This window comes from Cryptomeria japonica, chromosome 10 (assembly GCF_030272615.1).
Source record: "Cryptomeria japonica chromosome 10, Sugi_1.0, whole genome shotgun sequence".
Classification (NCBI taxonomy): Eukaryota; Viridiplantae; Streptophyta; class Pinopsida; order Cupressales; family Cupressaceae; genus Cryptomeria; species Cryptomeria japonica.
In genome coordinates this window covers 128,599,572-128,623,806 of record NC_081414.1, presented here as the reverse complement: position 1 = coordinate 128,623,806, position 24,235 = coordinate 128,599,572, and the positions used below count along the sequence as shown (strand labels likewise).

The following is a 24,235-nucleotide window of genomic DNA, read 5'->3' as shown; positions in this document are numbered from 1 at the left end:
TGCTCTGCATTCTTCCAGATGGATACAATTTGATGTGCGGATTTGGAGATGTGATTAGTAAGCTATAAAGGTTCAGCAATGTGAATTTAGATGATTTGGTACTCTACAATGCTATATCTAATGTTTTGAAGTATAACAGTCTAACCAGGATGCCCTATTTCCATCAGTCTAGTGGGTAGGGATACTTTAAGAAAAGGTTGTAGGGATGATGTGGATGATTTGTATTGCTCTTATCTTGATCCACATGTTGTTTTTGGTTTCTCCCCGGTGGTGCAAAGTTGAACACTAAGCAGTCTTGGCGATTTTGCTGTTGTTTGGGCCAACAGCGTTGGTTCCTTCTTTTGCAGTTGATCCTAACCTATCTTATTTGCCTTGAAGGATGTGTTGTGATGTGTTTTGGGTTCAGTTATGCTTTGGGTTGATCCGCAACTCATTTTATTTCATTTTGCATATGTTTTGGAGTCGACCTATGTGATACTACACCTTTCATCTAAAGGTCTTTTTTGAGCCGACCTAATTGGAGTTTTGATGTGTTGTGGAGGGTATTTATAGAAGATCAAATCTTTTGTGAAGGTAGTAGAAATGTACATGTGATATGTCAGTTGAGTATGAAATGCGTGAAGTCACTATGATAAAGTAATCATGCAAAAAAGAGACTGCAACATCAGCATATGACAAATGCTTCTTCTATAGCAGTTCAGTTCAAGTTTTTCTTCAATCAAAGTTTTATGCATCCTACTCTAAGATAGTGTATCTCCTCAGCAAGTCCCTGTATCATTGTATCTTGATTAGCAAGTCCATCAGGGAGCAGCAAGCTTCCTTCGACAGTGAGCCTTTAATCAACATTGTAATCATTTGTTCATATAGTATGTGAGTTAACTCTTACCATGGTTTTTCCATCATTAGGTTTTCCACGTAAAAATCTTGGTGTTCTTATGTGGTGCATGCTTTCTTTCTTTCGGCAGATCTGATTTAATGTTTAATTTTCAAATGCAAATTTAAGTTTAAGTTTATGCTGATTCGCCCTCCCCCGCCCCCCTCTCAGCATCTGAGTGTGTACGATAGACAATGCATTCACTGCCCACAAGCCAGACAAAAAAACATTCTGCAGTTTGATATAAACCTTGTAACCTAAATTATTTATTATTTTCACAATATCTTGTCTTTTGCAGTTCTTTTTTGCCAGATAAAAACCACTTCAATTTTTTGTGTCAAACCTTGAAAACTTGGTAATCAACAATATATTTCATCATATTCCAAATCCCCTATGGTGTAGTAAAAGCCTAAGCTAAAAGTCGACGAAATTGCATCAAAATAAAAACATATGCAATAAATTCATATCTTGAAAAAAAATTGAGCAAAACATATCTAACCATCACAAATCCACCATCTATACAAAAAAAGTATAAAGATGCAAACAAAATTAGCGATCGTATGTTACATCACACATGATCAAGCTATCAAGCATAAGTGATTCATCATGGTACATGAGAACCTCAAGTCCTAGGCTGCAAAGAATTTCAGAAATGATTTAATGAAAATCTTAAAATCTCTGCAAAAGATCAGGTTTAGGCAATGTCGCAAGGAAGAAATCCACAGAAAAATGATAGAAACAACAGAAAATTGGAGTTAAAAACAATAAGAGAAATATAGAGTCCAACTTCTTATTGATGTGGTGTTTGAGAATCACTCAGCAGGGTGCCAACTCATGTTATGATCATGATATGATATTTTATATATAAATATGATAAGAATAAACACTTTTGGCATGCTTAACCCTCACATAAATATTAGTTAACACACTAATCCCTCTTAATTAGGATGGTGGTGTATGTCCCTACATAGTTAAGCTCATAGTTGAACTACTCGGCGAGTTGCAAAAACTCGCCAAGTTTTTTTTTTGTATCCGGCGAGTAATAACGACTTTTACTCACCGGATAACTCGCCGAGTTTTGGCCAAAAACTCGGCGAGTCTGAGTCAAAAACTCGGTCACCTGTGCCAGATAACACAAAACGGCAGAAAGGAGATTCATTTTCTGTTTTCTCTTTTCTCTTTGCTTTCTAACTTTTCAAATTTTTTTAGTTTGCAGAAGCTTGGTGGCAAAATTGGGGTGGAAACACCCCCCATCTAAAAAAATTTGCCCTCAGAGTCTTATGTCAGCCTTGCAGTTCATCCAATTGTGAGCGCAATTGGAGCTTGTTTGAAGCAATCCACACGAAGAAGAGGACCGAGTTTTTGACTCGGACTCGCCGAGTTTTGGGCAAAAACTCGGTCGCCTGTGCTTGATAACGCAAAACGGCAGAAAGGAGATTCATTTGGTGTTTTCTCTTTTCTCTTTGTTTTCTAACTTTTCAAATTTTTTTATTTTGCAGATGCTTGGTGGCAAAATTGGGGTGGAAACACCCCCCATCTCAAAAAATTTGCCCTCGAAGTCTTATATCAGCCTTGCAGTTCATCCAATTGTGAGCGCAATTGGAGCTTGTTTGAAGCAATCCACACGAAGAAGAGGAGCAAGTTAGCGCAAAAACGCCTCAATGACCTTGTCTTCGTGCAATATAACCTTCGATTGCGCGTAAGGAAGGTAGAGGAAGTAGAAGGTGGTCCAATTGACTTGGATGATATAGATCCTTACAGTGATTGGACATCACAGGAGCAGCCTCCATTGTTTTCCGAGGGTGAGATCACTGATTTGGAGAGGCAGGCTATGGAGGAGGAGGGGGGTGGATTTGGTTTCACGTTGGATGACATTGAGGAGGAAGAGGATGAGGATGACGAGTCATTGCCAGTGCCACAAGAAGGTGGAGACATAGCTTCAGCCATGATGGAGGATGAGCCAGCCATACCGAGCGAGGAGGCACAGACACTCACACGCCCACTGCAGACTTCTAGGACTGGACCCTCTAGATCTACCTCTCCCAAATTTTTTGCTAGAGCTAGGAAGAGGAAGTTGTAATTGTAATTTGTAATGATGTATTTACTTTTGGTTTTACAAAAACTATTTACTATATTGCTTTCAGGCTTCCAGCCATCAGCATTCCTCATGAGGATGCCATTTTGTAGACACTTTGCATTTAAATATATCTAGAATCAGCTTGTTTCTTTTGTGTTGTCATTTATTGACTCATTGGATGCATCTTCTCATTAAATTTTGCAAAAAAAATGCATTTTTTATTAAATTTAAGCGTGTTTTTAAGTTGCCGAGTTTTTTCCCAGGGGCTTGGCGAGTTTTGCCAAGTGGCGAGTACTTCAACTTTGGTTAAGCTTATAAATAAGGAAGAGAATTCTCTCACATATCATCGTATCATCAGATATTGAATTCATATATTATAGTCTGATTATTGGAGGTCACACTCTTGAAGTGGATTGCTGTATTTCTGATTTTCATAAGTATTTCCAAGAAATATCATAACAACTCGGCATTGAAAATGAGAGTTTTCTGAATCGGTGAAGAGCTGAGTGACTAAGCTCAGAAAGCAAGGATCTTCTTCTTCAAAGCATATCATCTAAAGTCCATCTGGTTAGAAAGCAAACACTATGAATTTGTATGTGAATGGAGAATTCAGGTGGTCTGCCACTGCTCTTCTGCAGGCAGAGCATTAATGTATAATGTACAACAATACAGAATCTACAATGGCAAGGACCATTTTCCTGAAGATGAAAACTATTATGATGGCCTATTTTTGTGTTTTTCAACAATCATGAAGCTAATAAGAGACTCCAATTAATGTTTAAAGATATTCTTCAAAATCTCACAGTTCACTGCTGATACTTGTAATGCATAAGAATCTTGTCACACTGACTCAAAGATGGAAACTGTCGAACAAAAGGTCAATGCAAGATATTGACTTGCTTGAACTTTTGTTTGCTTAGCCACTACATCATACCCTTTATAATTTATAAAATCTGAACCTCCTGCTGAAACAATAACTTCAAGAAATCGTCAAATTTTCTGTTCCTTCAAATCAAGATAATTTTTTTGAAAATTTAAATCTTGCAAACCTGGGTCACTATGCTCACAGCTTGCCCTACCCTCCCAGCCCTTGCAGTACGGCCTACTCGATGAACGTAGTCACGAGGGTACCTGCAGTTTGCAATTTTGTTTTAGGATCAAAGTAATATAAGCTGGTCAAATCAAAAGAAACCATATATCCATAAAATTTCGTTCTTGAAAGCTTTATATAAAATAGAAAAACCAGCATCAAATCATCAAACAAACATTTTATTTTCTTTGCAGTTTGCACCTTATGAAAGCTAGAAGTTGGGCAATTTGAAAATATAAATCTCCAACCTTGGGATATCATAATTGATAACAAGATCAACAGTTGGAATGTCAAGACCACGACTCGCTACATCAGTTGCTAACAAAATTGGGACCTGGCCAGATTTGAAACGATGAACAGCAGCAAGCCTTGATGACTGTGTTTTGAGAGAATGTAATGCCACTGCTTCCAGACCAACTTCCTCCAACAACAAACTAAGAAGATGGCAAGTCCTGAACCCATCACATTAACAATTATCATTCCAGTATCTCTTATTTATTTACACATTACTCCTACAAATGATTAAATATTGTTACTGTACAATTTACTCCTACAAACAATCAGGCATTGTACTCCTTAGAATCATGACTGTATTAGAATATAAGGAACAAATAATTAGTTATGATAAACAGGACAAAAATTCACCAACGCATAAACAAACAAAAGAATCTAAACAAAGTATGTACTTCTCAAAGGGTTCAGGATGATATTGGACAGTAAGATAATCTGATCACAACCAAAGCCATTTAAACATTAATGTAAAAAGCACTTAATACTTTTGTTTTCATGAATGACAAAATTGTAGCTCAGTGTATATCAATAGCATATGCAACAAAAACCAAATAACAACTTAAAAATTTCAGGGCAAGAACATATGCCAAACTCATGAGGACCAATTCAGTAGCTGAGTGATACAATAACGATGTAAACAAAAGGGCAAACTATCACAATCAAAGGGAATTGAAAACATACAAGCTCAAATGAATCTCATTAATTCATGCTTCAAATATTTAGTCATCGTCTAATATTAAGTCATATTACTTGTGAAAGTTTCATTCAGTTCACGAGGCATAAGCCCATGTCATGATTGATCTAGATGTGATGTCCCCACTTTGAAATACAATTTAATGATAAAAATAATAATAATTAAAATTAAAATATAAAAGAATAGATAATTAAATATAATTAAATTAATGAATGGTCAAAGACATGAAATGAAAAGTTGCGACTCCCTCAAACATGAGATATAAAGGGAGAAGAGAACCTCATTTGAAGGGGATAATTTTGGGAATCAGAAGTGCAGATCTGATTTAAATAAGAAGAGCAGATCTGATTGTGAGAGGTTGTGTCCCTATCCAAAAGGCAGAAATAATGAAGAGTTGCACTCTTTCAAAGGGTGCTAATTATGAAAAGGTGTGTCTCTTGCCAAAGGGCATACATGATGAAGAGGTGTGACCTCTCTATCACATTGTGAGATATAAAAGAAAGGAATCCAAAACATCTAGTGGGATGACCATCAATCAGATCAGATCAGAACTGTTACTAAGTTACAGGCAGTACCATCCTTGTTCTTGGTTGTATGCATAAGAATGTACTTAATATGTGAAGTCTGATAATATTCTTATGCAGAATTTAATAATAATATTAATATAGACTACAATATGAATGACAGTCATACTTAATTCCATCTACATTCATAATACATTGAAGTTGGCACACTTCTAGCCCATTCCCTAATTTGTCATGCTCCCTACCTGATACATGGTGAACAGCAAACCAATCGTTGAAATTGTCTTACAAAGTAAGACTTTCACAATTTCACGAATCAAACACAATCGCTTATCCCATGAAGTTGGGCTTGTTAGATAATACACAGCATTACAGCATCAGCCTAAAGGATTGGATCTCTTCTATAATTGATTTGCAATAGAGGTGCGATTGCATTCCTAACAACTGATTAGTCCTCATGGATTAACAAAGGGGCAGTGGTCAAACCATGAAAAGGCATGTCCCCTACAATATCTAACGAAGGATATAAGGGATCACTCCAGCGCCCAGATCAGACCATGGAACAACCTTAGAAGAGAAGAGAACAAAAAGATTGAATCTGCAACTACTGATAGGATAGGACTGCAGTCAGAACTACATTAACATCACAGGTGGCTCAGACTTAAAGACAGAGACCTTCAGGAAGTCACACTGAAACTGACTGATTGCTTATAACAGCATCTGGGTATGATTACCAGTTAATTCTTTATGCAGATAGCACACACATACAAATAGATTAATATGCAGATATATACAGAAGTTTGATTTACAATCTGATCGGAATGAAAAGAGAATCAAAAGGGAGAATACTTTAGCAGAACAGAAAACAATAAACGGACCAGCAAACTGTTTTCCCTTTAAGAAGATAAAGGCACCCTCTCTCTAACCCTCCCTTATCAATTGAGAATAGTAATCTAGGGCAAGATTTAGGGCAATTCCAAAAGGGGACATTACACTAGACTTGATGAGAATAGTCTTTAACTAAGTATTTGAAATGAAAACATAGAAACAAAAAGGATATGGGGCTTCCACGTATGGAAACAAATTAGGATTAGGTTACCATAAACTTGGACATATGCCTATAGAGAACCATGTGAAACAAGGAAACAATCAAAAAAGGACAACATAGGAAATGTTGGTGGAAACTAAAAAGACAACTGCACTTTGCACATACAAGAGGCATTTGGATGTAGTTTAACAGTATTTTTAATACTTGGAGGGAAGCAATAAATAAATAAATAAATAATAAAAGAGGGCCTGAAAAAAAGCACCTATAAAGAGAAGTTGGGGCTTGTATCAAATCATCCATTATTCGTTATTTGAATTTTATATCCATTATTGGTTTTTTGCTATTTGGATTTAGAGGCAAAAACCCTCATATCCATCAAGACGATTCTACACTATTGCATTTGAGCTTATTGTTGGCAATTGTTCAATTCATATTTGCAAGAAAACTACTCCACATCATCCAATCAGCAGTTTTTGACAGGATTTCATGTTTACATGTGGATGCTACAATGCCACTACAATACAAATGTGCTGAGCTCATTATTATTTGACAATAACTGGCGGTGGCACTTCAGCTGGAAACATTTCTTATCACTCAGCACTGTATGGTCAGAATAAATTTGGCATACTTTCATAACTATTATTGAATTTTGCATCATCCTTTCTGCATCTTCTATAATTATAATTTATACATTTACGTTGCTGGCCGATTAGGAACATGCCAATATGGCAAACTGAATTATTGAATTAGACTGCATTTTATGGATGCTGCAGCTGTTTATGGACATGGTATGATAATTTAGATTGCATTCACATATGCTGCAGATTGTGTATGGAACTTGTTTAATTATTGTTGGACATTCAGCGCCCCTTGTGAATTAAATGTGCTTTCAATTCATGTTTTGAGTTATGGATCTAAGTTAGGAAATCGGATTTACTTGATTATTTATGGTTGCATATCATTGATCATTGATCATTGCAATTTGAAGGAAATTAATGAAGGCTACTTCTTCATTGCTGTAGGGGTTTATATTGCTAGGCTTTTCTGAATCTTTAACCCCTTTATTGCTTCATTTATTGCAGAATCTTTGTTAATCTTCACTATTGAAATTTGTTATTATTGGTCTAAGATCAATTTTGAAATTATTAAGGAACTGTCAGCCTAGATTTAGGAATTAAATATTAAGTCCTTAATACCTGTGCTACCGGATTCGCCCCCAGGGCTGCCAGATCTATGTCTGGTTCGCACCTGATTTGGATCCTCGTCCGGTTCGCCTGTGGGTGAGGACAGGGTTTTGCTTCACGGGGGGCGTTTTATCCTGGGTGAACCCGGATGCCCAGCAGCAGAAAAAACGAAAAAAAATGCATTTTTTAAATTTTTTTTGGGGTCCAGTTTGACTCGGCCTCCTCATTAACCCTAAAAGTGACCTCCAAATGACTTAAACACGAAAACAACTTAGTTTTTGCTAATTTCTTTTGCAAACAACAAATTTCATTCCTACAGGCTGAGCAAATTTCTGCTTGTTGCATCAACATAGGGAGTTAATGATTGAACATTGAAGCTTCATCAAGGACTGAACCCTCATTCCTACATATTTGCGACCTTCCATTGGCTGCAAGAGGTAAGATTTTTTTCATTTTTTCCCTCCGTTTTTGTTTTACAAACATGAAACAAATTATTTGTTTTGTTTATCTATTTATTTCCATTCTTTTATTTTTGTTTTGACTGTGTTCACATAATTTCTTGCCATAGGAATTAGGATGGCAACAAGTTCTACCTCCACAAGTCAACAACCAAAGTTCAAAACAGATCCAAATTCTCCTCTATGGAAACACGCTGATATGATATGACTGGTTCCGAGAGGTAGAGGATACATTTGGAAATGCAAGGGATGTGCTATACAACATTCTAGTTCATATTATTAGGTGAAAGCCCATTTGTGTGGAATACCTAAAAGAGACATCAAACCTTGCCCTAGAAAAGACGGTGTACCTATACCAAAGGCGACAGTGTTAAAATATATTATGGAGCAAGAAGAAGCAAACAAACGAGAAGCACGCAGATTAAATTAGCCCATTAAAAATAATCAAAGCAAATGGAGCCCCCATTTAATCCCAATATTGTGGTAAAAAACCACCCATTTTTTGCTACAGCTGATGTTGAAAGTGGATTACCCACTGTACTCAAAAGATCAAAAGGCCATTGGAAACTGCATTTCAAAATGAGCATCGAGACATTGCCAACCAACATGTAGCAATATGTATTTATGTAAATGGGTTGTCTTTCAATGTTGTTCACTACCCATATCAGAAAAAGATGTTGAGAAAAGTTAATGAAGCTCCAAAAGGTTACACGGGCCCAAGTTATAAGGAGGTGTGTGGCACCTTGTTGGAAAGAGAGGTCAAAGGGGTTGAAGACGCATTAAAGCCCATAAAGGATTCATAGATTCAGACAGGTGTGTCCATTGTTTCAGATGGGTGGAAAGATTCAAAAAATCATACCTTGATCAATGTCATAGCGGTGTCCCCTAAAAGGGCAGTGTTTTTGAGAGTCGTGGATTGTAACGGACAAGTGAAAGATGCACAATTTATTGCTTATATTTTCATCACAGCCATTGAAACAATGGAACACCATAACGTTGTTCAAGTCATAACGAACAACGCAAAGAATTGCGGAACTATTGGGTTTTTGGTTGAGGAATTATATCAACATATCTTTTGGAAACCTTGTGTGGTCCACTCACTAAATCTTATGCTACAAAGTATTAGGAATAAAATTGATTGGATGGAGGGGTGTATGCAAAGGTTGAGGAAATCTAGATGTTCATCACCAACCCACATGTCTCAAGGAATTTTTTTATCATTTTCAAGATTGGAGATATTGAAGGTGAGTTAAGTAATATAAAATTTTACATTTTCTGATTTTCATAATTTGATTGTGTATTCTAATTCTTTAAAGTTTGTTTTAAATTTTTTATCATTTTGGCTTTAATTTTTGTTATAGGTTGCAAAGACCCATTTCGCCTCTAACACAATCATTTTGGTACGCCTTGTGAAAGTTAGAGAGGCACTTCCTATTATGGTGATTAGCCAAAAATGGTCTATATGGAAACAAAGCTACACTAAGAGGGCAACAAAAATTAGGCAAAGGATATAAGATGACTCACGGTGGGCTCGTGTAGAGTATCTCCTTAGTTTCATCGAGGCATTTTGAGGATGATTTGCTATATTGACATGGATAGGCCTTGCATTGGAGAGAGATATGATGGCATCAACTCAATGCTTGAGAAGATGAAGTGCATCATAAATGCGAAAGAGCAAGACCCTAAGGAGACTTTCTTCAAACAAGCGCATGCAATTGTTGAAGAAAGATGGAACAAGATGACCACTCCATTACATCTTCTTGGCTATGCATTGACTCCAAAATATTACAAAAATCAATTTCTTTCTTTGCCAGGAAGGCTTGGCCCATATAAGATTTTGAAGTGTCTAAAGGGTACAAGGCAGCATTCCTCATACTCTTCCCTGAAGATGAATTGCGAGATGCAATTACGAATGAGTTCATAGATTTTGTGCACTCAAATGGTCAAAGTGTTGAGGCTCTTCATGATAGGTTTAGAAAGGATGTTCATAGTTGGTGGTACTTCCATGGCCAATACTTCCAACACCTACACCTCTCGCAATGATATTTTTACCACAAGTTTAACAATTACTGAATATTTATTCTTTAGTATTTAAAGTTTTATTTATAGTTTTTTATTTTTCTAAATTCTATTAATATATGTATAACATTAATTGTTTACTTTGTCCTCATAGGTTGCAAGTTCATCTGCATCATAAAGGAAATGGAGCGCATATTCTTTCATCCACTCAATAAAGCACAATAAATTGCACTCAAAAAGAGCGGAGAACTTAGTATATGTGCATTCCAACATGCATCTCTTTTGCAGAAAGAACATGCCTACAAGCAAGGGGAGACGAAGATGTGGGAAATAGAGCCAGAGCATACTGACTTGGATGCTTCCACTTCTCAGCATATTGCATTTGAGGACTTGGAAAGCGAACACACAATTAGTTCAATTGGCACTGGCATTGCTTGTGGTTCATCTGATGTTCCTACAACATCTAATGCCAGTGATGATGATGATGATGATGATGATGATGATGATGTTGATGATTTAGAGAATCCATTTGATGATTTAAACTTAAAAGTTATATGTTCCAATTTGTTAAACTTAAACTTGATATTATTATTTTGATATTGAACTTGAAGTTTGAATGAAGAATATTTATCATGTGTGTTTTAAAATTTAAATGACATCCAAGTTTATGGTGGTTTTGTTGTTTGTATGATGCTATGTGATATTCTAATCTAAGTTCATGCATCTAGGCTGCATATATATGTGATTTTTACATGGTTTTTGTACTAACGAACCCAAAAAACCCAACCCAACAATTTAGCCGAACCAGCGAACCGGATCCCCAAACCCAAACCTGAACCTGAACCACAACTAGCAACTTAGCTTAATAATCATATTAACTGTTTAGAATTCTGAAATCTCCATTCGTTGATTGCTGTTTCCAGTTGCTTGCTCTTATTTTCAACCAGGCAAATAAACTCTCATATTACATCTAGGGTTTTAATTCATTTTGCAATTATTTTCAGAATTTGATATTAGCTATAAATAGTTCTAAAATTTATATTTTGTTGATCATCTTTAGCCTAGAGTTTCAATTTAATAGCTTAATTTATTTCAAAATCTCTTATAAAACAAAAAATACAGGACTAAGCACTTTTAGTTAAGAAAGTGGAATAATGAAATAAGTTGGCTAGCTGAATGAATTTACTGGAAGCATAAGAGTATCAGTTAGATAGTGAGTGTTGTAGTTCCTTTCCGTTAATGTTACTTTCTAAAATAAGGTGGATGAAACTTGTTTCTTTCAATCAGGCAGCAGTTGAGTCATTCAGTATCTGTTAGTGCTAACTTCTTTCCACTACTTTCAATTAATACCATCAATTACGGGATGAACAATCTAGTTAGCTGCCACCAACTAAGGTGTCAGTGCCTATGATTTAAGATAGCAAGAAGCATGGAATATAAGCAACGTGTCAGGAAAGAGTACAAACTTCTGAAAATTAACAACCAAAAACTCAATTATTTTCCTAGGCCTATGATGCTGCGCACAATAGTTTTGGCGCTTGGAGACAAAAACATTCAGGTGTGCTAGTTTTATATCTTGGGGATGCAAACCCTCAAGAAGCAGTAGTACAAAGTGACAGTAGAATGATGTAAATTGTCCAGGGTCACCAAGGCAGTCAATTTACATACTGCAAAGTGTTTAGGAGTATCAAAAAAATTTAGATCTATATGCTAGGCATGTCCAATGAGTTGTATTAAACCAGTTGATTTCCATTTAAATGTATGTGTTTCCAAATTTCCATAAAGATAACATGAAAGAAAACAATATATCTTGTTTAGCATCTTACTGGCTTTGTTTTTCTATATGAATTTAATTTGGGCTTTCACAGAAGCCATTAGAGACTAATCCTTAGCCATAGCCACAAAAAGTCTGCCTGCGCCTTCTATTGCCATCATCCCTAAATCCGAAACCTTCAACATCTTATATAATCTTTTGTGATCACTATCGTCACCCTTTTGAACCTTTCACTTGCACACCACACTTCTATTTAGTTTGCCCCCTAGGATCTACTCATTTTGAACACTGTAGATGAGAACACACAATCACCATGCATCTAGGTCTCTGCATGCCCCTGCCCTATATAAATATTGTAGCTGGTTGAAATATAGTTCCTAGAGGACTGACTAGATGAGGTAATCTCCCAAACACAAAAAACATTTTTTTCTCATCCCCATGCTTCAGAGTAAAAATGGAGAGATTTTAGAGTGAACAAAGGTCTCCGCAAGAGAGACAGCATATTGACAGTAACAAGGCAGCCCACGGTATTTCAGATCAATAACTGACAACAACATTAGCACACTACGAGGTCACTAGCACCTCACCTGTAGTATTGAAACACCAAGGGTGGAATGCAACCATGCGCCTTTTTCCAAAAAGTTCTCAAAAGTCCCAGAAATCATCACAGAGCATCACCAAGGCCTACACAGCACATTTCCAGTCTCAAAATCCACAAACACCAGATGTAGATTACTTTTTATATTTCTTTTATATTACTCATTTATGTTTACATTTGTCACTTCTAAGACTCATTATCACTTCCCAGCTATCTGTAATGGTTGTTTATAAATCAGATTAGTAATCTATCTCTATTATTTAAATATCTTAAGCTTAATATCTGATTTATATTTAATAATTAACACATTAAAAAGAAATCACTATCTTATACACATGTTTAGAGGATAGGAGTTATTCTTTATCTTTACACAGCTTCATTGTCACAGCCCTAACACTCTCTATAAAATTATTATTATTATTTATATTTTGGACATTATTAAAACTTAGGGCTACATTGTATTTATTAAAGTTTTTTTAAATCTTTAAAATGTTATAAAGCGTTAAAAATATACATAATTAAAGTTTAGTTAAACTGCCTCAATATTTCATAGGTATCCTAAAGGGATCAATTTAATTGCATATCTACTGATCCAAGAGGAGGGTAACATTAGACAAATCTTTGCCAGCATAAAGAGGACAACAATGTAAAACTACTTGTAGAAGGAATCTATTCCATCTCTCAGGATTTGTGAGAAACTTTCTTTTTTGCATTAACTTTCTTTTTAGCATATATGTGTTCAAGGTCTGCCACTGCTTGATCACATATATGTATATTGCTGGTTTGCAATTCGGTAAAGGATGGGGACATCACAGTGAGGAGAGAAGTGCACAGCAGAAAAAAGAAGACAAAAGAGTATCAAAAATACATCATTTGAGGTAAGTTTACAATCCATTATTCATTAGTATAAATCCTTTCGATTTTTTTTTGTTTTTTCAAACACTTAGGTTGTTTTGTTGTTTCTTAATTTTATGTTTGCACTTGCAGTTTTCAAAAAACAAAAAGAACATGAGCAGCAATGAGGGTAGTGAAGGTGGAAGGTTGAGATTCAACAAAGAAGCCATATTGGTAGTAAGGGTGCTTCTAGGTGTAGGAGTGTTCTAGGTACAGTGGCTTCAAATAACCCATTTGAATGCACTTATGCTCTCCTAAAATTTATGCAAAGGGCCCATTTGATCTTAAACAACCCCTTTTGCAATTTGCAACAGCCATATACAAAGGCAAAAAAATAAAAAAATTAAGGGGGGTAGAGTTTAGTTGTCATTTGTGCAACAAGGACTGTAGGGACAGCTACACAAGGGTCCACAATCAACTCTTGTTCATATGTACGTAGGTAGGAGATAAAAGGATGTAAAAAAAAAAAAACTAACTCATACGACAGAAATGTCTAAGTTGTTCATAGAAGATGAAGAGAGAAATAAAAGGATGTCAATAGAGAGTCAAGACTACACGATCTAGTATGTCTTTGCCTACCTAAACCATGGATGTTGAGACTCAAAGGAGAGAGGGTTCTATCAAGAGAAAGAGAAGGGCTACAAGTGTTGTAGGGATGTTCAATATGCAATTACAAAAATTGGTTGATTCTTCAATTGCCAATTTTTTCTTTGCCCATTCCATGTGGCACCTTCTCTCCACTTCAAACAATTGTTGAAAATACAAATGTTGTTGGTCCCCAATTTGCCCCTGGTGGACCTAAACTATGCATCAACTTCCGTAATAAAGAGTATTCTAAGGTGACTTTGGCGATGGATGTCATGCAGCAAACCTGGTTAAGGATGGGCACTCTATTATCATGGATGGGTGGACCAATATCAGACTTTGGCAACTCAACAATATCACAGTCACATGTGCAACCATCACTTATTTTCTTCAAAGATACTGATTGTTTAGGGAAACCAAAGGATGCATATTTCTAATTTCAAATTTTACAATATCAGACTTTGGCAACTCAACAATATCACAGTCACATGTGCAACCATCACTTATTTTCTTCAAAGATATTGATTGTTTAGGGAAACCAAAGGATGCATATTTCTAATTTCAAATTTTACAGGACTCCATAGAGGAGGTTGGGGCCTCACATGTTGTACAAGTGGTAACCAATTCAACACATGTAAGGTAACTCAAATGACAGAGGGTGCTTACAATCACATTTTTGGACCTAGTGTTGTTTGCAACCACCACAACTCGCTCTCTTTAGAACGTTTTCAAACAAGAAACACCTCAAAACTATGGAAACTAGATATGCTCGATGCTTTATTTTGTGAGTGGTTGCTTGAGTTGTAGGAGTCTCTATAGTTAATGATTTTTTATCCAAAATGAGGTAGATGGCCAAAGATGAACACGACTGAAGGAAAAAATGTGAAGCAAAAGGTACTTGATGATTATTGGTGTTCCATAGTGAGGTAAGAAATTTCTGATTTTATTATTAAATTATTAAAATATTAATGTTTGTTTGTAAATCTTATTTTCCTTTTTTGTAATAGCATTCACTATTTGCCATTTGAGTCTTATTCTTTGTTGAAACTGTTTTTCGCAGATGTGTTTGCTCCATCTTACCTATTGTATGTTAGTCTCTAGATATGCCAAAGTAGACTCTCCTAGTTTTGGAAAATTATGAAACATTTGATAGCATGCTTGGGCAAATGAAGCAAGCAATTCATTGCAAAGATCCTAATTTGGGATTATGTGAGGACTATGAACACCTCACTTTATATCTACATGACCTGAGGACGCGTCCCTAGCCTAAAAACCCCCATCCTGATCTCGGGGATGTTTTGGGGACTTGGGGACGGCAAACACTGTCGAAGAATAACTGTCGATCTGAAGAACCTCCACTGAAATAGAAGATGATCAAGTAGAGAAGACTGTAATCTGCATGAGTGCCCTCAAATAACACTACTCGAATCAGATGGTAAAACAAAGCCAAACAACTGAACTCGAAGATACAGATGGCAAAAACACAAAAGTCTAAAGAGCTAAACAATCGAAGATGGAAGGTTGCCTCCAAAAATAGGAATGAAAAAGTGTCCATATGGTAAATGATCCATCTCACCAAAATGCATAGGTAACTAGCCATTGCATCCGCCTAGTACATAGGAACAAATACTGAATACATAGCTCACTCCAACGAACCAAGGAAGCATTAGAACCAACAACCAACAGGAGAAACCCCCCCATAACGCTGACAAGGGAAAGGTGACAGGTACACTGAAACTGAATGCCAAGAAAAACTACATGATGAAGAACCAGGAACATCGAGAGTGCAGGAGAATGTACAAACACATATATCACTTGACACACATCATGAGGCTAATGTCGTGGAAGGAACACTCACTTGACACACATCATGAGGCTAATGTCGTGGAAGGAACACTCACATGACAAAGGTAGATGGCAAACAAAGGCAAACATCAAACCCCTCCATGGCACTTTATAATGGAGTGCGAATACAATAAGACACAAGATGTGCAAGATCCCAAGCATGCAAAGCATAGAGGCACTTTATCTCAATGCGTTTGCAAAAAGGAAAAATGCTTACAAAAAGATGTATACAATGCTCAAAGAAGACAAAAGGCTAGAAATACATGAAGAACAGCCAACAAGAAGTCATCCCACCCAAACGAGAAGTTTCCATGAGCTCATATGTCCAAGTAATTCACTAGAGTGTGAAAACACAAAAAACTGAATAAAATGTACCTGAACTAAAATCTAGAAAAATGCATGGATGGATGTGAAGAGCTCTGAAACACCATTCCAACGCCGCTGGAATCGCGAAAAACGGAGAAACTGGTGAAAGGATACGAGCTTGGGACTAAAAACAGCACCTCTGACTTCAAATGGCTATAGAATGTACTAGCAGAAAAACCAGGTGATGAAACCCACAAATCTGGAAAGTAGACGAAACCAGCTTTCCAACGATATCTTGTTTGCCAAAAAACGATATCGTATGCCCAAGTTATGGCCAAAAGAAAAAAAACCCTCTTTTGAGGCACAAAGAGGGTCTCAAGAGCCATGCAAAGTTGTCTGTACTACTGACATGTTGTCAGCATAATATTCTGAGACTATTTCCTGCCTGCCAAAAAAAAAATTTCCTCTACCGAAAAAAATCTTCCTGTCGGCAAAAAAAATCCAACGACCCAAAAAGTGATCGGTGGCCAGAAGGCAGCTGGGCCGGTGACGGAGTTGGGAGCCGATGACCGGAGGCGTTGGCGAAGCGGACAAGAGGCCGGAGGTGGACCCAAGGCACGGAGACGAGCTCTGTTGCAAGTGGTGGGGCAAGGTCCACTCTGTAAATCTTGAAACCCTAGCCTCCAAAAAATCTTCTGAAAAAAATCAGGAACAAGTAGCAGCAGATGTAGGCTCTAATACCATGAAGAAGTTGAGAAATACAACTTCAGAAATCCCAAGAACACCTGCAAGCAAAATACCTGTCACAAGAGAAGAATGGAGGCAAAAAAGCAATAATGGCTCTAAAGAAAAAGATTATCATTTAGAGAGGGAATTGAATAAAGAAATACAATACAATCCTTATAAAAGAATATTATGCAACCCTAAAGTTGTGCAACCCTAAAGGGATAATGTGTATTTAATAATTAAATACCTACAATATTATTAAATGCCTAAGTTTAGCTTAAGTGTAGAGGATAATAGACATATAATTAAATAAATAATTATTAGCTAATACATGATAACTCTAACAATATATTTAAAACTTTAAAAGGGAAAGATATAACTATTTCATCTCTTACCATATGATATTCATATATTTAAAAGGGAAGGATATGTGATATGGGTGATAAAAACATATTTCTCGCGATAATTGTTTAAGCAGAGCAATCAAATTTTCAGCAAATCAAACAAGTGTTGGCATATTGACAATGAAATTTCAATTTGTTGAGACATGGACCAGCTAGGACTCAAACCTAAGACCTTCCATACGCTGCTGGAGTGCTCTACCACTGAGCTACTGGCCCCTCTTGGACCAGTCCATCGTCGGTCCGGGTGTGGTTTATTTCCAACACCAACACCCCCCCTTAAGCCACACCTCTCGTGTGCTTGGGGCTTGTAGCCTGGACTTGGCTCTGATACCATGTTGAGACATGGACCAGCTAGGACTTGAACCTAGGACCTTCCATACGCTGCTGAAGTGCTCTACCACTGAGCTACTAGCCCCTCTTGGACCAGTCCATCGTCGGTCCGGGTGTGGCTTATTTCCAACACCAACACAATTATGAATGCATATTGAGTATTGACAATGAATTCTGAATTATGAATGTATATTGAGTATTGACAATGAATTCTGAACACAAATGTAGTATTTTAAGGTTCTATAATGTACATATAGCTGCTTTATCCATGTTTTCATATGAATATAATCTATATATACATGCTTTATCTATTTTTCATATGAAATTTTAAATTTTCCCTATATTTTAAGTAGTCGTCCCCAAAATTGGCAAAAAACTTTGTCGTCTCGGAAACTCGGGGTAACATAGCTTTATATGGTAGCCTATATGCTCTAACTCCCAAATGGTATGCACTAAAGCTTGGGAGAGTGCCTCCTTCTAATGAGGATTATTGGTGTTCCATAGTAAGGTAAGAAATTTCTGATTTTATTATTATATTTAAATATTAATGTTTGTAACTTGTAAATTTTATTTTCCTTTTTTGTAATAGCATTCACTCTTTGCCATTTGAGTCTTATTCTTTGTTGAAATTGTTTGTCACAGATATGTTTGTTCCATCTTACCTATTGTATGTTGATCTCTAGATATGCTAAAGTAGACTCTCCTAGTTTTGGAAAAATTTACAAAACATTTGATAGCATGCTTGGGCAAATGAAGCTAGCAATTCATTGCAAAGATCCTAATTTGGGATTATGTGAGGAGCATGTCAAGCCCATTGTAACATGGCAAGAGAACACTATGAACACCTCACTTTATGGTCTAAATCCCAAATGGTATGCACTAAACCTTGGGAGAGTGCCTCCTTCTAATGATGAAGAGGTGATAGAAGGGGTCATGAAGGCCCTTTGAAAGATATATAGCAATAAGGAGGCAACTTTACTTCAAACACAATGACTTGCCTTTATCAATCTTTAAGGTCCAACATTTAACAACCCAACAGCAAGGTAAGATAGAGCTAGATTAGCTCAAACTAGCTCTATTGGATGGTGGACATGGCATGGCAATGATACAATAGAATTGAGGATGCTTGCCACTTCATCATTTCACAAGTTGCTTGTTCCTCTATTGTAAAGAGAAGTTGGTCTAGATATGGTTTCGTTCAATCAATCAAAACGAATAGGCTTACCTCTCGACAAATGGAGAAGTTGGCGGTTGTGCATAATACCTTGTAACTTCAAGATCTATAGACTCCCGACTATCAAAAAATTCTAGTTGCGTGATAGGATTTTGATCTCGAAGATGCCACAAAGATTAATGGGGAGGTGGCACATGAGGGATTAGTTGGGATTCCATCGAATGAGGCTCTCCCTCATATTGACATTGACTTAAATTCAAACTCTGATTTTGATTTAGATGAAGATAAGGCAAAGGCAAAGGCAGATTGTCTACGTTGTCATTTTGTAGTTGTAGCCTTTCAGCCTTTTCATTTTGTTGGATGTGCGCATTGATGATAAAAACCTGAAGGATTAGAATTTGAAATACTGTTAATTTTTAAGTTGACTTATGAATTCTCAATTCAGCTCTAATGTTTCATAATATAGTTATATAATGAATATTGTGAATACCTTATCATATGAACATTTGAATTTCCTCTATTTTTGAATTTTCCCTATTCTTAATTGTTATCCCTTAAAAAAATGGACTCCCATCCCAGCTATCTCAAAAATGCAACCGCCATCCCCATCCTAGAAACTTAGTGGAACATAGGTGTGCCCCTATTCACATATGGAGTTTTGTCATGAACAACTAAGTGTGTCCCTATTCATGCATCCAATGAACCTATTCCCATTAAAGAAGCCATGTCAGGCCACTCTTGCTATTGGGTGTTGCAAATAATTGAATGTATCCCTATTCGCACTCGAGGTATTTTAAGGTAAACAGCTGAGTGCAGAATTATTTACTCAAGTTTATGTCTCAACTCTCAACTACAGTGTATGCCCCACTCATACATTCTAGATGTTTCTCAATGAATTGTGAATGAGTCCAAATTCATCAATTAGATATATGCACGTAAAACTCTATATACTCCAATTCACATATATCTATGTACTCTCTCCAAGTCTCAAGACGATCATGTAATAAGGGAAGGAATGTTAGGAAATTATATTACCCCATAATAAATGGTGAAATAAAATAATGAGGTTACAGTATAGTTTTAAATAGTCATTAATTATTTAAACCTATCTAGGTTTGTTTGCTAGGTTGTTAAGGGGCTATAACAACACCAACATAGAAGGAGAAGTCAATGGTGTTGTTTCTTAGATTACAGGATCACAACAAGTGCCTATTGTTATTCAATGAGCTATTTTTTTATATAAATAATTCCTCATAAGATTTTAGGAAATATCCTAACACATGCATTTGATTGCAAAATTATAATAAAAAATATATATTCTAATGCATGTGCTAGTGAGAATTGCAAATTAAAATGATATTGTTGTTCAATTATGAAATATCTTGTACACACGCGTTCAGTGAATACTCTTAACTACAAAATATTGAAGCAATGATTTTATCTGTGATGGCAACAAGAAGAAAAAATCTCAATCATTGGGACAAAGGTATCCCACAACCTCACCCAAGATTCAGACAGAACCATTTATTTTACAGCGTTTGGATCTTGAAAGGGCATATCCCATTTACCAGAATGATTATTGAAATAGTTCCTTCTTATAAACTGAATTATAATAGGCACAGAAAACATTTTATTATCTACTCCTGTTTGGAGAGAAGTCTATTCCTTACAATTTTAATCGAGGACCTTTAACAACTAGGCAACAAGATGATTCTGGATTACTGTTGTAGATTGTGGAGATTCAAATTGGATGTTTAAGGTTTTTAATTATGGAATTTTAATTGAAGCACGGGATAGGTGAAGCTTTGGTTTGGGGATTTGTGGTATGAATACAAGGCTATATAATTCCAAAATGAGGAATTAGGGTTTCAGAATCTGATGTAAGGATTTTTATTGACATTAAAGAAATCCTAATCATTATAAAAAAGAATCAAGATTATAAGTCCACCAGATATGGGCAAGAGAAAAACGTAAGTAAATAGGAAACATATGAAATGTAACCCCTCTCTGGCGCTCTTCATTGAAGCTGTATTTTGATGGAAATTCTAGTGGCAACCTAAGCAATCCTTACATGGGCTGCATTAATGATCAGCTGGACATGTGACAACTGAGGCCTTATCCACCTTCATCCTAAAGGCTACAAATAATGAAGCTGAGGCTAGGGTGCTTGTAGAAGGAATTTAGCAGGCACAGGATTTTGCCATTAGGAAACATGAAGTCAAGACAGATTCAATGATTATCATCCAAAGTAGGAAGAAAGATGCTAAGAGCAATTGAAAAATCAACTGTTCCCATAAATACTCATTATTCACCTCTCACTTTGAGAAGATTGGGCACAATTAGTATACAACTAGTAAAAAGAATAAAAATGCCAAAGCATTGTAAGACTCATCAACCCATATTTGGAAAAAAAAATGCACCAATCATATTAAGCATGTACTGTATCCTTAGGAATACTTGTATCTTCATTCAGGTTTATAAAATTGAAACTAAAACATTTTAAAGGAAGGTTGAAATCAAGAAAAGTACCTGCAAGTGGAAACAAAAATCATGGCAGACCTGATGCCATTATCTTCCATGGTGGAAATAATGTGGACAAGATACACATCCTTTACATTTTCAGGAACAAAAACATACTGCTGCTTCAAAGATTCAACTGTCTTAAACCCCTCATATGCTTCATAAAAGTATGCCTTGTCTCCAGACAACTCATGCAGTGCTTTTAAATTACCGGTCATTGTTGCTGAAAACAAAAGGGTTTGCCGTTCTTTAGGCAAATACTGAAATATTGCCTTTAGTTCATCCTCAAAGCCCACATCCAACACACGATCTGCTTCATCCAAAACAAGAAACTGCACTCCAATGGTCAATCAGTAGTATATAATGCAAACAACAATTAAGTTGACAAATAAATGTAAACAACAACTAGGTCCATCCAAACATTCATAAAAATTTCAGAAAACCAAAATTTATAAGTTTTGAGGTTTCCACACCATTACTTATGGCATCAAAAAAATAGGAACAGGTGTAACGATTATGTAGCAAATTAAGAGATGGTGGTGGTTTACAAATCTTACATTTGTGATTTGAGCTTATTCATACCAAGTCAAAGGTAGCCCACAACCTTACCCAAGATTCACACAGAACCAATTATTTTAGGGCGTTTGGATCTTGAAAGTCCATTATCCGATTTACCAGAATGATTATTGAAATAGTTCCTTCTTATAAATTGAATTCTAATAGACACAGAAAACATTTAATTATATAATTCTGTTTGGAAAACTCTATTTTTACAATTTGAATCAAGAACCTTTAACAACTGGACAACAAGATGATTCTGGATTACAGTTGTCGATTGTGGAGCTTCGAATTGGATATTTAAGGTTTTTATTTGTGGATCTTTTATTCAAAGCAGGATATGTAGGGCTTCGGTTTGGAGATTTGTGGTATGATACAAGGCTTCTAATTCCAAATTGAGGCATTAGGACGTCGAAAGTTGATGTAAGGGTTTCAATTGACAATTCTAGGTGTGACATTGGTGCATTAGAATTTTACTCTAGGGCTATAGTCTTTGAAATTGATATTACAGTTTTACTGTAGGGCTGCAATCTTTCAAATAGGTACTAAAAACCCCTAATCTAAAGAAAGGAATGGCCCTTTTAAGGTCCACGCTGTGTGGCGCCAAACACGCATCTGACACAGTATACAACACCACCTCGCCCCCACAGGAGGCACACATACCATACCCTAGAAAATCCTAAACCCCAAACCCTCAAAAAGCCCCCACTTAAGAACAGGCTACTCGCTGTTAAGCCCACTCAAGCGTTGAGTATTGCATAAACCTTAAACCCTAAAAATCTTAGAAAACACTAAGAATTGAATAGTGAATAGAAAAACGGAAGAGCGCCGCCATACCTTGGCCCTCGAAAGGACATTAGGGACGTCACGATTTTCCGTAAGCAGAGACTTCAAACGGCCCGGCGTGGCAATGACAACATGTGGCCGCTCCATCAAGGCCTGGGTCTGAGTGATCAAATTCATCCCGCCCACCACCACCGTGCAGCGCAGATGAAGTGGGGAGCCGAGGGCTCTGAATTGCTCCGCCAGCTGATAGGCCAATTCCCTCGTAGGAGTAATCACCAGTGCAAACACCCCATACGGATTCTCCGCCAGTTTGTTCAGAATGGGCAGCGCAAATGCCGCCGTCTTGCCGCTGCCCGTCTGCGCTATGCCCATCACGTCCTTCCCTCTGAGGATTTCTGGAATGCATTGTTTTTGAACGGGTGTTGCCTGCTTCATGCCCAGCTCTCTGCATATCTGTACAGCCCATTCTGATAGCCCTAACTCTTCAAAGCCCGTTAACTCGTCGGAAGTAAAAATTTTAGGTTTGGGTGGGGATGGCCGATGCTCTGGTTGAGCTGCCTTTTTCTTCCTTTGCTTTAAGGCGCCTTTTGAGAAGAGGGACGGTTCTGCTGTTGTTGGTGAATCCTCTTCATCTTCAGAGTTCGCCATTACAACATCTGGAGATTGCAGCCAAGTTATGAAGGTAAATAATCAAAATTCAATTACTGCTGCAACTTAATAACCATGGCAAGGAGTGTTACCGCATACCTATATTGTGTCTCTAAGTCTCTTAGAGTCTTTGGTTCAGCTAATTACAATTTATTTTATTTTATTTTTATTTTATTTGCTTTGAGTAAATATATATTTTGTTTATTTTTATTATTAGCTTAAAAAGGGATTGGAGCATATTTTAAGATAGATAATGATTTTGGTTCATGGAGTTAAAAAGTTATAATAGTAAAAATTAAATATTTAAGTTTGTTTGTTTTTGTAGTTTGGGTTTATTTTGATTAAAATATTGTGAATACAATAAGTAGTCTATAAGTGCAATGTCCATGCATGAATTTAGCTCATGACATCACCTTTATTTTAATTTCAATGTCACTTATCTGTAGATCCCTATTTGTCATGTTGGATGAGATTTGCGAGTGCGGACTTGATCTAGATCATTTTACAATCATAGATTTAAACCCTAAACTTTTAAAATATGAACAAATTTAATCCCATCAATGTCCCTCTACTTACTATTATGAGATGAACTAACTCACATTTGTGTTGGTTTGTGTTATTTTGTTGTATTTAAAGACTATTCATTAATTTGGAAACCATCTAGGAATGTTGGAATGTGAATAAAATGTTTGGGTCAAAGAGCTTAAAGGAGAATCCATTATGTTTTATTTACTTGTGACATCGTCTTAGGAACCATTGCACACACACTCATTGTTAATCTTTTGGTTAAAGTTATAAAGTTTGTCCAACTACAAGTCAGACTAAGAA

The 24,235-nt window shown here is 36.4% G+C and overlaps 1 protein-coding gene across 1 annotated transcript in view; it reads right to left on the bottom strand.

Annotated features, from left to right (window-relative positions):
* The window catches only part of LOC131030885 (DEAD-box ATP-dependent RNA helicase 36), a 39,376-nt gene extending 15,867 nt beyond the window's left edge, over positions 1-23,509 (bottom strand). Inside the window, exons 1-4 of the mRNA XM_057961839.2 lie at positions 22,811-23,509; positions 21,425-21,747; positions 4,290-4,493; positions 4,001-4,082 (exon numbers count right to left, since the gene is read on the bottom strand). Of these exons, the coding sequence (XP_057817822.2) occupies positions 4,001-4,082; positions 4,290-4,493; positions 21,425-21,747; positions 22,811-23,407 (1,206 nt within the window). The 5' untranslated portion in view covers positions 23,408-23,509. The remainder of the gene's footprint in view (positions 1-4,000; positions 4,083-4,289; positions 4,494-21,424; positions 21,748-22,810) is intronic.
* Positions 23,510-24,235: the final 726 nt, after the last annotated feature.